The sequence below is a fragment of the Podarcis tiliguerta genome, assembly GCF_965153285.1.
Source record: "Podarcis tiliguerta genome assembly, chromosome: 1".
Classification (NCBI taxonomy): Eukaryota; Metazoa; Chordata; class Lepidosauria; order Squamata; family Lacertidae; genus Podarcis; species Podarcis tiliguerta.
In genome coordinates, this window is record NC_139534.1 from 101714841 (window position 1) to 101731033 (window position 16193).

Sequence of the window (16193 nt, forward strand, 5' to 3'; positions counted from 1 at the left end):
TTATTGTTTTCTATCCAAGATGTTCGTTTTCCGCCCCGCCCCCCTTTTCCTTTAAGTAAATGCTTATTGTTACACTTTACTTACTAGCGTGCCAAACCAGATCACTTAAGTAGGTGAAATGTTGCTTCGTAAGTGTTGGGACAGGATTAGACAGGGAACTGACAGAAGCACCGAGTTTCCAAAAGCACGTTTATAATATATTCACAAGCAATTCCTTATTGGCAGTTAGTTAACACTCGCTTTTTTGATAGCTAGACGCTTGAGTTAAAAAACAAACAAACAAAAACCAGCGACCCTTAAGCATTATACAGGTGGTTCGCAAATAAAATTAAAATCCTCATAGTTCATTCATAAAGATTAAAGCCAGATGTGGCACATCAACATTTGATGGGGCAAACCGCTTTCGTTCTCACACTTAAAGAGGTCAACATACCATTTCCTTTCCGCTTATTTATTTCATAAAACATATGCACCGCTGGATCTTAAAAAAACCCAAAAACTTTAAAGCGGTTTATGAAAGACAAAACAATAAAACTAAGACAACTTTTCAACCCTGCTTTAAAACAAAAAACAAAACAAAACAAAATCCTAAAACAGATTAGAAGTCTAAAACCCCTGCTGGACAATTGCTCTAAAGCTCTGAATCGAAAGGAAACCTCTCCAACCCCGCCTGCGCCCTACAGACGCGCAGTACCCTTACTCCAACTCTGCACTCACTGGCGCACGCATGGTTTCAATACCCGGACTCACAGTGGGCGGGGTCTTATAAATGTCCCGGAAGCGGAAGTGCGCGCGGGGTGTTTCCCCCCCTTTTTTGTGAGAGAGGCTGTTAACTTCGCAAGCTCCGTGTAGTGGTGACGTGACATTCTTCCCGGTTATGCTGGGGAAGACTGGAGGGGACGGTGCTCGTTACCGGTGCTGGGCCTGAGTTAACGGCTTCGTGAGGACTTCCTGTCGCGCGGCTCTCGTCGCGGGGCCGGGCCAGGCCAGGCCGCCGCCGCTTTAGAGGCAAAAGGAGGGGGGAAGCCGCTGTTCTGGGTGAGTCTTGTGATGGGGCGGGTGGCTGCCCCGCTTGGGTGCGAATAAAAACTTGGCGCCCCTTTCTGGCTTCTGCCCAGCTGTTGCCCTGGATCTCTCCAAACTTCAGGGCTGGCTTGGGAGGAGATCGCCGGGTGGCGTGTTGGTGAGGTGAAACTTGCTTTTGCGGCGAGGCCAAAATTCCTCAGTCTGAATCGGGCGAGACGGTTGTTGCTTAAGCCCTCGGCGGCCTTGCTGTATAATCTCGAAGCTTTTCTCCGTATGTGTGATGGTAATCCCATATGCTCGTTATTTCTCATTCCGCGCGATGTAGGGCTGTGCTATTACATTCAAAACAGATTCTGAGCCTCCATTCAGATTAACTACGACATAGTTCAAAGGACCACATTTAAAAAAGCACTCCGTGAAAGTGCAAAGTACAACACAAATACTCATTTTTTTAACCAAAAGTATTCAGTTGGGAAATTTGTGTGTGCAGTGGCTTCCCAGTGACCTTTTAAAAATATATGATCACTTGTGAAATGCAGCAGTTTTAAACCATGTTACATGTGAAGTGGCCCCTAGTTGTTTGGTGTATTTGATCAGCTGTTTTTGAGCTACAGTTTAGGTTTTCTTGTTACCTGTGAAATCTATGGCTAGTTCAACTAAAAAAATCCTGTATGTGTGTAGATTATTTAAAACACTTCAATTTTCTATCAAATCTGTGACTCCAAGGCTGCTCGCAAGATATAATAAAAGCAATCTGTTTACAGTGAAAATAAAGAGTTTAGCCACTGGTAGTGCAGTTGTAAATGAGGTTATACAGTAATTACACCCTTCTAAGTTTGTTGGAACATACCTTCTACTAAGTGTTTTTAAGATTGTAATCCAAGAAAATAGTACTGTAAATAGTTCCAGGTCTCCTCTTTTATTCTGGGAACACTTGCGCTCTTTTAGTTTGCAATAGTATGCTAATACTTACCTACTAAAAGTAACAACCCCATCTTTAGTACCTTTTTCGGGAGCTCCAGTGTGGTGCCAGCAGGTGCAACAGAATTTTCCTCCCTCCACATCCGCTCTCCCCCCCCCCCCCGAGAGAGCGCTCTGGGGCAAGCTGTAGGTGGGGCGGAGATACCGTAAGTCCCATTTTCAGAAGCAGACATCCATTGTGTAAGTGGGACACTACAATTAGATATCACTTTTGCAGGTATCAGGAGGTGTCAGTCAGCAGGGAACTAAGTCATAAAGAATTGTGATCCATGGAGGTTGTTGCTGGTTCTTTTCAGTAGAAGGTATAGTGGGCAGGTGCCGAATTAGCTACCTGGAGGTAAAAGTAGAGGTGAACTGGGAGCTTTGTTTCCTTCTGCACTGACATATTTTGCCAGTTTAACCATATGTTTCCCTCATGAGTTGAACAAGTTGAGATGATCTGCACTAGAGGTTAGGTTGCACATTTTTTTACCTTTCAGTTTCAATTTCTGCTACTGGTGATAAGGGACTCTTACAAATACCTTTCTGAACTATTGAGGAAATGCAAGTATTACTGGTTTTTTAACATTTTTGCGGAGTCCATTTCTACCCTCTGGTGAACTTGTGCTCCCTGTCCCCTCCCTAGTGCCAAGATTAAAAGGAAAGTGTGGTTTGGCTCCTTGGTTGCTGAAGCTTGTTATACGCTTTCCTACAAAGGAGGATGGCAGGAGCTTCCTTGGCTGTTTTGAGGCCAGTGGGTCTGGAGCACCACAAATGTACAGCCAGACTAAGGCCACAGTTTTTGCCTTATCTAACAAAACTCTGTAAACAAAGGCTGGTTACCAATCCCAGCCAGTTTTTATGTTTTCTGGTTATACAGTTAGCATAGATTAGTTTCTTTGATTTTTCATAATAAATGTAATTGAAAAGACTTTAAAAACCGCACCAAAATATTGCTTAATTCAAATGGTTAAAAAACCCCGACATTGCTGTTATATATTTTAAATTAAGCAACTAAAATTGAATCAAATTTGTATGTACTTTTATACATAAGATAAAAGTAAGATACAGTTGCAGTAAACCTAATTTGATGAGTTTGTTTTAGGTTATGAAATGTTTCCCATTATCTCTGCTAATGTCTGCCATTTGAAGCATGATGTTTAGCCTTTAATTAGAAAGTCCAAAACAAAGAAGCTTACCTTTGGCTACTATTCCATACACAATAACTTGGGAGTAACTCTTATAACTCAATATAGCAAGACTTACTTGTGACAAAATATGCAGATAATTAAGGTAATACAGAATGAAGACGTTGACCTAGTGTGTGGCAGCTGTGAAAATGGCAAATTCCACACCAGGGATAATTATACATATTCAAATATTTGGTGTGATCACATTTGAAACACTGCGTACAGTTCTGCTTGGCTCATTTCAAAATGTAGAACTGGAAAAGTTTTGGAAAAGGCCGACAAAAACAAGAGGATGGGGCAACTCCTCTATGAAGAAAGCTTGCAGTACATGAGACTTTTTGGTTTAGAGAAAAGGCAGGCAAGAGGTGACATGATAAAAGTTTATAAAATGATGCATCACCTAGAGAAAATGGATAGAAAAAAAGGTTTTCTGCCTCTCTCATAATACTAGAACTTGTTGACATTAAATGAAGCTGAATATTGGAAGATTCAGGACAGGTGAAAGAAATTACTGCCTCATGCAGCATTGGCCTGATCCAGCAAGCACTTACGTTCTTTGGCATGAGTAATTTGATTGCTCAGGTTAATTTGTGGGTTGTGTTAACTTATGATACCTTTACTCCTTGAAAATTGATATAGTTGTAACATTGGGCTTTGCGAGTAGTAGATTTGAATACTTGATGCATAATCCAGAACTTGTTTAAACATTCTTCATTCCCATAGGAAAATATGCTATTACCTTTCTCACAGCTTGTATCCATAGTCCATCATTCATCTAGTAAAGCAGAGTAACCTAGATACCTTTCGTTGTTTCCTTTCTTAAGATTTGATTCCTCTCACATTACCTGTTCTCAGAAATGAATATACCGTATTTTTCGCCCCATAGGGCACACCTAGTTTTTTTGGGGGGGGGAAATAAAGAAAAAAAAATCCCCCCCCCCCAGGCACGGGGCTGGCACGGGGGAAGCCCGAGCTTCCCCCAATCCTAGCCCCGAGAACAGCCTGCTATCCGCAAGCCTAGGGAGGCCAGCGGAAAGTCGCGCCGGTCTCCCCAGGCTTCGGAATGCAGGCAGCTCTGCGCAGCCATGGGAGGTGGACGCGACTTCGTGCCCCGCTCCCGATGGCTGCGCAGAGCTGTGCTCTCCCCGGGACTGCAGGCAGCTCTGCGCAGCCATCGGGAGGCGGGCGCGACTTTGCGCCCGGCTCCGGATGGCTGTGCAGAGCTGTGCTCGCCCCGGGACAGCAGGCAGCTCTGCGTAGCCATCGGGAAGGGGGGTGCGACTTCGCGCCCCGCTCCCAATGGCTGCGCAGAGCTGCGCTCGCCCCGGGACTGCAGGTAGCACAAAGTGGCGCCAGTCTCCCGAGGGTTGCGCAGAGCTTCCTGAAGCCTGGAGAGCGAGAGGGGTCGGCTCGCTCTCCAGGCTTCAGCGAAAGCCTGCATTCGCCCCATAGGACGCACACACATTTCCCCTTCATTTTTGGAGGGGGAAAAGTGCGTCCTATAGGGCGAAAAATACGGTAGTCTTTTAGCTGACGCGCAACGCAGGTTGGTTTGGGGTCCAAAGAGCTGCATTTATTCCTGTGTGCCCACAAAGGCTTTAGGTATGTTTTTGCAATAGCATTTCCTAATGCTGCAAACCACTTTTGAAATAGAGGAAGCTCTCAGAGTAGTCTGATCTTTATGCAGGTGGGGTCCTGCTGTTGAAAGGAAAGATACAAATCCCACTTTAATATGATCACAGCCTTTGGATCCTTGCAGAATAATCTGCTTTCTAAAGAATACTAGTTGACATTGGGGGAAAAATAGTTAGAAAATGTTCAAGAAAGTTAAATGCATTTCAAATGTTCGCTACAGTCCCATCCATGTATATTCAGAATTCAGCCTAACTGATTTCAGTGGGACTTGCAGGGAGTAAGCGTGTATAGGTTTGCAGCCTAAATGTTCTTGATCCGGTGATTATGGAAGGTTTATCTTTTGACAAATGGAAGCTTAGGAAACTCAACAGAACTTATCTTTGTATGCAGCTATAAATTTTATATAAACATTGAAGCATTAAATATTTGCATAATTTAACATTCAAAATATGATGGCTGTAATTATTCAACATGTTAACTCTATGAAAAAATCAAACTATATTAGTAGGAACAATTTTCAGAGCATGTTTCTATCTCAGTACCTTGTTGATTATCTTTGTTCTTTTGTACCACATCTTTAAAAAAATCTTCATGTTCTACTTCTAAAAATATTTTTATATTCATAATACTGAAAGTTTAGCTCACACGAGGGACAGTATGTCATTGATATTTTAATGTTTCTTTTACAGATCATATTTGAGTTGTCTTTGAAGTTGCCAAAATGGTTTTAGCAGATCTTGGGAGGAAAATAACCTCAGCATTGCGCTCTCTGAGCAATGCTACAATTATCAATGAAGAGGTACGTAGCATTTCCATATGTGTTGTAATGGTTATAGTTAGAAGGTAAGAATTATCTCTTCACAATCAAATTTGGCTTTGGAAGAAAATGGCCCAAGCTTAAAGTAATAAGGTTAAATTTGTACATACTGTATCATGAAACATGTGAGAGCTGCTTGAAACATACTGTGTGGCAGCTGTGGCAATTAATTAACTGAGACTTAATTTGTATTGTTGGAATGGTTGGACGACAACTTTCTACTACAAATGTAAATTACTTTGAAATATTGGATTAACAAAATTCAGGACGTTAACATTTTCTGAATTGTCTTTGTTTTCTCCTTACAAGGTTTTAAATGCTATGTTAAAAGAAGTATGTACAGCATTACTGGAAGCTGATGTCAACATTAAGTTAGTGAAACAACTGAGAGAAAATGTCAAGTAAGTGACCCAACCAAGATAACATAAAGATGTACATTTCTCTCCAGTGATTATCTTTCTGTTTGCTTGTGTCTTGAGAGGGCCATGTATGACTTCTTCATACTACTTAATTAATATTCAACTTAAATCAGTTCAATTTCTAGTTTCAGAGGAATAACTGATGTCTCAATAAGTGCTCTTCTGACATAGCTTATCAGCCCCACACAAGTACAATCCTTGTAAAAATATGGGCTATTATATAACTCTGCCCCTATGCAAATGGAACAGACTTCCTCTTGTGCAACAATACTCTCCCCCCCCCTCCCCAGTGCCCCCTCAAAATCTGCTCCAGAGTCTTGGAGCGTTGGGGGTGATGAGCTTGTTCCACAACTAGAAGTTTGCCTGTTGAATTCTGCCTATAGTAACTCTATCATAAGTAGTCCTAACATCCAGGACCTTCAGAATAATGCAAGATACAGCACTTCTATAACAAATTAATTGCTGGGAGGGAAGGGTAGGAGACATGAGTAGCTGTATGTACTTCTGGGCAAGCTGCCACGACCAAACTGAAATAGCAAGCTGGAATCCTGCTTGCAATGAAATCTACTTGGTGCATGGAATATGTATGACTGACATATGAAAGGTGTTAGTTGTTTTATATGTGGATGAGCAAAACACTATTCTGAATACACAAATATTTTTGCACAAAAGCATAGTATATTGATTATCTGTCCATCTTTACTTGATTAACATTGATGTTGTTCTATTATTTATTATATTTGTTATTCACAAAGCGACATGCATTCAAACCAGTTCAAACAAACACAAATAATGAAAATCTAAAAACAGTTACAGTATATGGATAAAGCATAGGTCTTACAGATCCCACCCCACAAAAAAGGGTCAAAAAGGCCTGAAAATGAGTAAAGAGGAAAGTCTTTGCCTAGTGCCTAAAAAGAGATAAACATGACACTGGACATGCCTCCCTGTAAAAGCCACCACTGAGAAGGCCTGTTCTTATGTTGCCATTTTTCATGCCTACTGCAGAGTTGGCACATGATGAGTATCTGTTACTGACAATCGTAGGGAGAGGGGGTCTTTGAGTAAGTTTGCTAACTCCAGGCTCCTAAACATGCTCTTGGATGCAATTCCCATTGAATTCAACATAACATTTCTGTTGTATTGCTTTTGATCTTGTATTGATTATTTTCTGTTTGAACTATAGATCTGCTATTGATCTTGAAGAAATGGCTTCTGGCCTAAATAAAAGGAAAATGATTCAACATGCTGTCTTTAAAGAACTTGTTAAGGTAAAATATATAAAATAGTAGTACAGTTGGTTTTTCTAATCCATATGTTGCTTGCTTTAATACAGCCTAGTACTCTAGGCTTCCTTCTTTTTCTGATCAAACATCCCTTGTTTCTACCTCACATTCTCATATGAATTATTGCCACATTTCTATATGAATATTGAGTGACCATTGCCACTCTAACTGTAGGTATGTGCAATCTTGCTAAGACATTGTCAGGGGACTGCCATCTGAACAGGGGAGAGGGGCAGGGGAATACAGAGAGCCTCCGAAAGCCACACCTCCAGTGGAGCAGAGAGGGAAGGGGGCAGCCAAGCAAGGAGAGGGCTCAAAGATGCTGCTGAGAGCCCAAGCGCCTCACCTAACCCGGCTGGCCAGGAGGCAGACACGCCACTTCCGTCGCCCAGCCTGCGCACAGGGGTGAAATGCAAGGAGGGGAGGGGGAGATTTGGGGTGTCTTTAAGTTTTTATGTCGGAGAAGAAGCTGGAAGAGGCCACTCCCAGATTCTGTAAGTGACTAAGACGGACATGAACTTGTTGGTTCTGCACTGTAAATAGTTTGCACCAATGAAACCTGTAAAAGACGGGTCGGAGTCCTGCCTGGTTACTCACGAGCAACCACCACCCGCATCTGACAGACATAAAACAACAATGCTTATGGGACATCTTTATACTACAATGCAGATTTTATTCTTACTCATTTTACATATTTCTTTCTACTGCAGAAGCTATAATCTTAAGCATTCTGTTACGTGTGTTGCAATAATCCGTTGAGTCGAGTAGCTTGTTAGCCAGCATTGGCGAGATCTACCCTTTATACAGTTGACAGTGGCTCAAATTAATACCAAACCAAAGTTTGTGCTACCTCAGTTTTAGCGTGGTGGTTATACTGACAAAACTGTAGTTACAGCAATTGCTCTGCTTCTGGAGTCCATTGTGCACAGAAGCAACAGTGCTTAGCAGGTGCGGAGAAAAGACAAATGGTTCTAATCAGTGGCTTGCCTGCACATTTGGGAGCTGAAATTATGGCTGGTTGACTTCCAGACTATGATTAGATTGAACTGTGATTAAGTGTGATGTCTAAAAGGAGCAACGGTGTAGTTAAAATGAATAATTGGATTTTATACCAATTGTATAGCTAGAATACCCCAGTTGAGAGTACTGCAAAATCAGGTGTATGTGCTGTTCACCTGACTTCACAGTGGGGTGATGATTGTAGGGACATAAGTGCACCATGCTTGCAAAGAAACACTGCTTCAAAGACTTCAAGCCCGTTATCTCCAGGGACTGGTGGCGTGTTAGTCTCGCAGCTGATCCTGCTGTGTCTCCACCATCTCTGCATGTGATGTCATGTATGGGGAGCAGGAGGGGTGAGGTGGGGAATGTGACCTTGTGGGAGAAATTGGGACCTGTGCTGGGCCAGAGTTTACCCACCCCTGTCTTAATGACTGTAAGGATGGTCTTGTTAAACTTGTTCACTGGCACTGGTTTGTATCACTGCTAGGTAATTGGAGGAGTTTTGAGTGGCACAGAACTGGGCAATGTTACCATTTACCGTTGTTTTACTTTGATTTCCAAGAAAGCATCCATGATGCTGGAAAGATATATTACATCTTCAAACAAAACTGCACACTGAAAATCTTATGTGTTACTGTGATTCTGAAGCTTTGCTTCGTAGCACACATGTATACTTTTTGCTTTATAGCTTGTAGATCCTGGAGTAAAAGCCTGGACACCAACAAAAGGAAAACAGAATATCATAATGTTTGTAGGGCTGCAAGGAAGTGGCAAAACAACATCATGTTCAAAGGTAACTTGCATTCTTCATAATATTTAATATAGACTGTTTGCTTTCAGATAGACATTTGTGACTATGAACAAAACTGAACTAAATTTTAGGGGTGCATTCAGGTGTTACAATGCAAAATCTTTCTTGTATAAAGAATTTGCCACAGATAGATCTCTGGGACTTTGAGCTTAACTACTTTTGATTGAATCTAGACCTTCTGGTCCATGAACAGAAAGGCTTCTTTCATTTCCAAAAGGAATGCTGATCCAGTGGAAGCTTCTTCTTGAAGGGGAAGACATGACATTCATCAGTTTCCAACATCTCTTTGCAGCCACTAGCATGACTATTACCGTTTAAGAAGGTCTCTTAGCACTGGAGTGGCATCTAGTTAGTGTGTTCCTCTCTGGTCAAGGATGGATCTAATCCTATCATTGCAGGAGATCATAAAATGAAGGTCACTTTTGTTGTCCTTTTATAGAGTCTACATCTTGTACATAGCCATACCTTGACAAGACTTGAAAATAGTGGCATATAGTGCAAGCCACCTGTCACTGCATGATAGTAAAACTTCACTGTAATTGTCATATAAAGGCAGCAGAACCCATATCTTCTGCAGCTCAGGGTTCTGCCCTAAGAGCTTACAAATGTAAGCAAGTCTGAAATGAAAGAACCTTACTGTTCTCATGCACCATATTGATTAGCTTTAATTGCTCTTGTGCCACAAGGCCCATTTTGGTCTTCCTATTGGGCACTGAACTAATGAAAACATGATGTAATGTTCTTGAGAGTTCTTAATACTAAACTTGACATTATCATTACATCTTTGGATTTTTTATTAACAGTTGGCATACTACTACCAGAGGAAAGGCTGGAAGACATGCTTGATATGTGCAGATACTTACAGAGCAGGTAAAATACTTTCCCCCCAGAGATTTCATTTTCACTAGATGTGCATATTCTACATGGCTAACAAATACTGTCTGAATTCTACAGGTGCTTTTGACCAGTTAAAACAGAACGCAACAAAAGCAAGAATTCCATTCTACGGCAGGTATGTATCTTTAACTAAGATCTGTTGCAAAAATTATGTTATCAGATTCTGAAATGATATTTGAAGAACAATATTAGTCAATGTGCTGCCCCCAAGATGAAGTTGCTTCAAACTCCCATCACCCCTGACCCTTGGCTATGTTGGCTGAGGCTAATGGCCACAACATCTGGAGGGCATTTTTATATATATATGTAAAGCTAGAATTTAACTATTTCACTCTTTCTGATTTTTAAAGTACTTCTCATGGCTGTGAGAGAAGCTTAGTAACTTGGAATCAATGTCTTACATCCAGAAGGAAGTCAGTTGGGGTTTCAGTAACAGGACCTTAGCCTAACTTTGTTTCCAAGCCTGCGTTCATTGCACTGGCACTCATAGTGCACCCAGTGTGCTCATTCCTTTTCCTCTACTGTTACAGGCTGAAATTTAAAGTGTGTGTGCATTTGTGTGTTGGGGCGGGGATTGTAAACCAGTCAATAACTTGCTTTGGAAATGAGTTTGAAAACATTTGATTGTGCGCAGAAAATTTGCAGACTCTTAGTGTCATAGGAAATAGTCTAGAATAGCGGTGGTTGGTGGAAGCAGTGAGCTGCTTCTGTGAGGCAGTGCAGGGCCAGGTATCCCATCCTTACTAAGTGTTGGGCTGTGTCAGCACCATGCAAGCAGGCTGCTGATAGCAACAGTTTATGCTGTCTGCTTGACAACTACATACTTGCACTGTGGTTGCTGGGACACCTGCTGTCTATAGGAAGGAGAAAATCTCCCCCCCCCCTTAATTGCACGCAGTGATAGTGGGTGTTTCCAGCCAGAGAACCATCTCATTGAAATCTGCTTGGTAACATTGTCCATGTAACTGAAGCATGTGTGTTCCTGTTGGAACAGTTACACAGAAATGGATCCTGTGATCATTGCATCAGAAGGTGTTGAAAAATTTAAGAATGAAAACTTTGAAATAATAATTGTCGACACAAGCGGTCGTCACAAGCAAGAAGACTCACTCTTTGAAGAAATGTTACAAGTTGCCAATGCCATAGTAAGTATTGTACACAATAGCTTTATTTTTGACAACCGTGCTGAAAGTAGTCATGCTGAAATCCTGAAGCCTTATCAAAATAAATCCCTAGATTCAGTGGGGCTTACTCTTTAGTAAGTGTACACAGGATTGGAAATTTTGGGTCTGTGCATAACACAGAGCAAATAATCATGAACAATTGTTGCTTTTTAGGTCAGGGACTGTTTTGAAGGGCCCAACTCAAAGTGCTGGTTTTGAGCTATAAAAGCTTTAAATGACCCAGGACCACACTATTTCAAGGACTGCCTCTTTCCATATGAACCTACTCGGACCTTGAGATCAATTTCTGAGGCCCTTCTTCATGTGCCTTCTCCACGAGAGGTCCAGAGGGTGGTGATACGATAATGGGCCTTTTCTGCAGTGGTTCCCCATCTGTAGAATGCTCTCCCCAGGGAGGTTCGTCTGGCGCCTTCATTATATACTTTTAGGTGCCAGGCAAAAACCTTCCTCTTTAACCAGGCCTTTGGTTGATTGGTATCCTATACCCTTTTAAAATGTGTTGGGGGGTGGTTATTGGGCTGTTTTTGTTTTTATTTTGATTAAATATTTTGTGGTTTTATATTTTGATTTTATCCTGTGAACCGCCCTGAGGCCGGATATAGGACAGTATGCAAATTTAATAAATAATAGTAATAATAATTGAAGGAGTCATAAATTGGAGTCCCTCAACTTGGTCTCTGATGATCCAGATCTAATACAGAGCTAAATAGACTGATGCTGGGCTATATTTATGCAGACTATTACCAATAAGTCTGGCATATGTTGCAGATGCATGATTTTAATGGCAAAATAATCCTATTAGTCATGCTGAACCAGCTTTTGAGGGCACTGTAAACCTTCCAACTTTTAAAAATTCAAAATTTTAGGAAATGTTAAACTGGGACTCCATATTAAAATTAAGATCAGGATAATTATTGGTTATAAGTAATTATTAGCATTGTGTAGTACTGCAAATGATTTGTCTTGTCCTTTGATAACATGCAAAAATGGTAAAACACTTTCCTGCGTGTTTTCTTGCTGATATGAAAGCAGTTGGAAAGAGAGAAATTAATAATTTGTTCTTGCTTGTGTAAATACTTACAGCAACCAGACAATATTGTTTATGTGATGGATGCCTCTATTGGTCAAGCCTGTGAAGCTCAAGCAAAGGCTTTCAAAGATAAAGTTGATGTTGCTTCTGTGATTGTAACAAAACTGGATGGCCATGCAAAGGGAGGTGGGGCACTCAGTGCGTAAGTATATTTTCACTTAATTATGGAGCTAAGTAGCACTGCAGTGACTGTAAATAGCTGAGTACAGTAAAACTGTTCAGAAAGTAATGCTAATCCTTTGCTTTGGTAATATTATTTTGAAGAACCTTATTTTCCCTCAAGGGGAAATAAATCATTAAGAGTAATTGCCACCTCTTATTACATTGGGGTGTGCTTGTTTGGCTCTATGCTAAACTATCTCTAATAATGTGGAATCCATTTTTCAAGCAGCAGAATCCAGTGACTTAAGTATTGTGATGAGGCTACTTTACCTATTCTATAAGCATAAATAAATTTAAGGAGGTTTATGCTGTATCCACTGTGATTTGGCTCACAATTTTTAATGATGTTTTTCAGAATGATTAAATTTTATTTAAAATCCGTCTTGCACATTAGAATGCTCTGTGGTGAATTGACTTATAGTTGACTTTGTCCTTCATTGCAGAGTGGCTGCCACTAAAAGTCCAATCATTTTTATTGGTACTGGAGAACATATAGATGACTTTGAACCTTTTAAAACACAACCCTTCATCAGCAAGCTTCTTGGTATGTATTAATTGCCGATAGAACCAAAAAAAAACCTCTCTAAAAATATATTCTTCAGTGTGTTGAGATTATTTAAAAATCTCATATGGTTTTTATTTTAGCTACTGAAGATGCCTTTTTGTATTACAGGTATGGGAGATATTGAAGGACTGATAGATAAAGTAAATGAATTGAAATTGGATGACAATGAGGCACTCATAGAGAAATTAAAACATGGTAAGCTGTGCCAAAAGTATTACTAATACACTGTGTAACAGCTCAAAACACCTATTCATAAGTGTGTTTTAGAATGATTGAGTGTAGCAACCTAATTTATTTATTTTTTTATCATTGATTCTCACTTCTTTTGCACTTCAGGTCAATTTACTTTAAGAGATATGTATGAACAGTTCCAAAACATCATGAAAATGGGACCCTTCAGTCAAATCTTGGTAACTATGGCTGAAACTTGTTTTCTTTTGCAATCTGATGAGATTCTTTTTTTCTCCAGAGTTCAGAAAATTCTGCGCTAAAACATTAAAATTCAGTCTGAACTCAAATGCTACATATATTTGAAAATGGCATTTCATTTTTACTTATAATTGTTGTAGGGTATGATCCCAGGTTTCGGAACAGATTTTATGAGTAAAGGCAACGAACAGGAATCAATGGCAAGGCTAAAGAAACTGATGACAATAATGGACAGTATGAATGATCAAGGTAAAGTTTCCCACAGTTGAGCAACTGAGTGACCGATCTGTTGAAGTGTACTTACTACATTGTCTGAATAAAAGCCTAAATGAATTATACCTAATCTTTACTGTTTATAAAACTAAAATACCAAACTATTAGTATAGAATTTTGAGTGGTTGCCCTTCTAAAAAACCTGTAATTGACTCATCAGCATTTTAACAGTGTACAATAAATTGTTTATTTTCCCATGGCTTCTCTAATGTAGAACTTGATAGTACAGATGGGGCCAAAGTTTTCAGTAAACAACCAGGAAGAATCCAAAGAGTAGCAAGAGGTTCTGGTGTTTCAACTAGAGATGTTCAAGAACTCCTGACACAGTACACAAAATTTGCACAAATGGTGAAAAAGATGGGAGGCATAAAAGGACTTTTCAAAGGTGAGAATAATTACAGTTGCATGGCTTTCATGTTCTCCAATTTAATCAGTTGCATAACTTTAGAAGCCCCAATTCTGGACCAATTGTAAAAACAAATAATGTTTTGTGCTTATGAATTCCCATGTTAAAAATAGATTACATGAGCATCACCATGTAGCGAAGCTGTATGTAAATTTGGATTTAAAACATCATTTTCATAGACATGTCCTTTAAACGTCACAAACAGTATTTTTCTACTTCCCTTGGAATCACTCCAGAGAATTGTGTTTGACCCTGTTTAAGAGATGAAGCTGAAACATGTGGTTGAGATAATAGGTCTTGATTGTATCTCTGAAAAGAAAGCAGACTTTTCTAATGAGACTATGATTCATTGTTTTGTTTAATAAATTTGTACACCAACCTGCAGCCGAAGATCACAGGGCAGTTCACTGATATGGTCTTGGGTTCAAATGTCATATTTTCCCATGCTGTGGAGGCTTAATGTTCTTTGCTTAAAAGTGTTCCAAACTGTGGGGGAAAGGAGCAATCTATAGACAATCAAATAAGTTTTAACAGTGCTGTACAATGCCAGACAGTCAAGCCAGTTCTCTAGACTGAATAAGCATGATTTCTAGCAATAGCGAGATTACTGACTTTTCTTGTGCACTTCTCTAAAATACACAACTGCCATCACACTAAGAGAATAAGCACCATGTAATGTTTCTGATGGGTTTGTCGTTTCCCTCTCCCCTCCTCCTCTTTTTCCACCCCTTTAAGGAGGTGATATGTCAAAGAACGTAAATCCATCCCAGATGGCAAAATTGAACCAACAGATGGCAAAGATGATGGATCCCAGAGTTCTTCATCATATGGGTAATTTTTATTCCCCCCCCCCCCCCCGCTTACTGTAGGAGGCTAACAAAATAGGTACACCATGTAATTTAACAACTCTATTTTAATTCTCATATTTGCCTTGCCTTGGAATGCAACTGTCTTGATAAGAATTCTAAAGTACTTACAGGCCTATGGTTATGTGGTTATGTTTCAAAATTTAAAGGACAGTTCAATTGTTATTGGCAAATTTCAGTTTCTCTGCAGAAGGAATGATGGAAAATATATATCAGTAGCATATGGGTGCCAGATATCAGTGCTAAGGACATCTTGTGGGGTTCAAACAGTTTGAAACTGATTTTTTCCTCTTAAAACAAATTGGAGCAGAAGTAGACAGCTATTGCCTTCCATAAATTTTTAATAGAGCTCAAGTACTTTAGCAACTGTTAAATGAGAGCTTGTGTTACCAGCATTAGCACACACCTATGCTTAATACATTTTGTTCTGTTCTAAGCTATCCCTTCCATGCTGTATTTCCTGTGGAATCTTCATTCTTTTTTGTCTTTGAAGAGCAATACATACCACACCATGCTATGAAAAGTCGCCTGTTTGCAATATGACACAAAGAGCTTCTGTTGGATAAATGCTAGCCAGAAGTTACATTGCGCACACTGAACTAATTGTGTAGCTCTTTGGATTCCAGTTGACTGGTTCTTACATAAATGTTCCATCTTACTAGGATTCTTCCAAACCATAATGTTGAAGTGTCCATATTTAATATTCCTTTTTTATTCCAGGTGGCATGGCAGGACTGCAGTCAATGATGCGGCAGTTTCAACAAGGTGCTGCTGGAAATATGAAAGGCATGATGGGATTCAATAACATGTAAAAAGCCTTAATAAACTGACTTGATTAACCATTTGCTGGAACATCACTAAAAGAATGAGATCTCCTTTTTTTACAGTGAAGGAGAATGTTAATGCAACAAGTGATGCTTTTGAAACTTCAATCTGAGAGTTTCTAGATTTATTTCTAGAAAGTGGTTATATTTTTGCTTAAATTGGTTCTTTTCTGTTTTAATTTTGATGTTACATGGAGAATTAAGTTAAAAATCAAATCATGTACAAATTTAATATTTAGAGGAACTTTTTAATTGCCTCATGGCAGCCGTTATATTTGTAAACAATTCAGAACTTTGGTTAATACCAATATGTCACAAATATACTGTAAAATAAAGTGGTTGTAAATTTAA

General features: G+C 39.8%; 1 protein-coding gene and 1 long non-coding RNA gene across 3 annotated transcripts; one reads left to right on the forward strand and one right to left on the reverse strand.

Moving 5' to 3' along the window:
* The first annotated feature begins 716 nt into the window (after window positions 1-716).
* Window positions 717-16193, forward strand: SRP54 (signal recognition particle 54). Of its 2 annotated transcripts, XM_083452985.1 has the most exons (17): window positions 787-1038; window positions 2487-2550; window positions 5501-5610; window positions 5938-6029; window positions 7234-7318; window positions 9024-9128; window positions 9950-10016; window positions 10101-10158; window positions 11038-11188; window positions 12311-12459; window positions 12923-13023; window positions 13153-13239; window positions 13381-13454; window positions 13614-13722; window positions 13961-14131; window positions 14888-14983; window positions 15739-16193. In XM_083452985.1, exons 3-17 carry the CDS (start codon window positions 5533-5535, stop codon window positions 15828-15830), a joined length of 1515 nt encoding a protein of 504 aa, XP_083309111.1. In that variant the 5' UTR covers window positions 787-1038; window positions 2487-2550; window positions 5501-5532; the 3' UTR covers window positions 15831-16193. The 2 variants fall into 2 exon arrangements, with proteins under 2 accessions (XP_083309110.1, XP_083309111.1); XM_083452984.1 differs by lacking the exon at window positions 2487-2550 and having other exon boundaries at window positions 717-1038.
* On the reverse strand, window positions 14490-15767 carry LOC310683764. Its single transcript, XR_014514519.1, has 2 exons — window positions 15678-15767; window positions 14490-14638 (listed from the first exon to the last, which is right to left on the reverse strand). It is a non-coding gene; the product is annotated as an uncharacterized lncRNA (long non-coding RNA).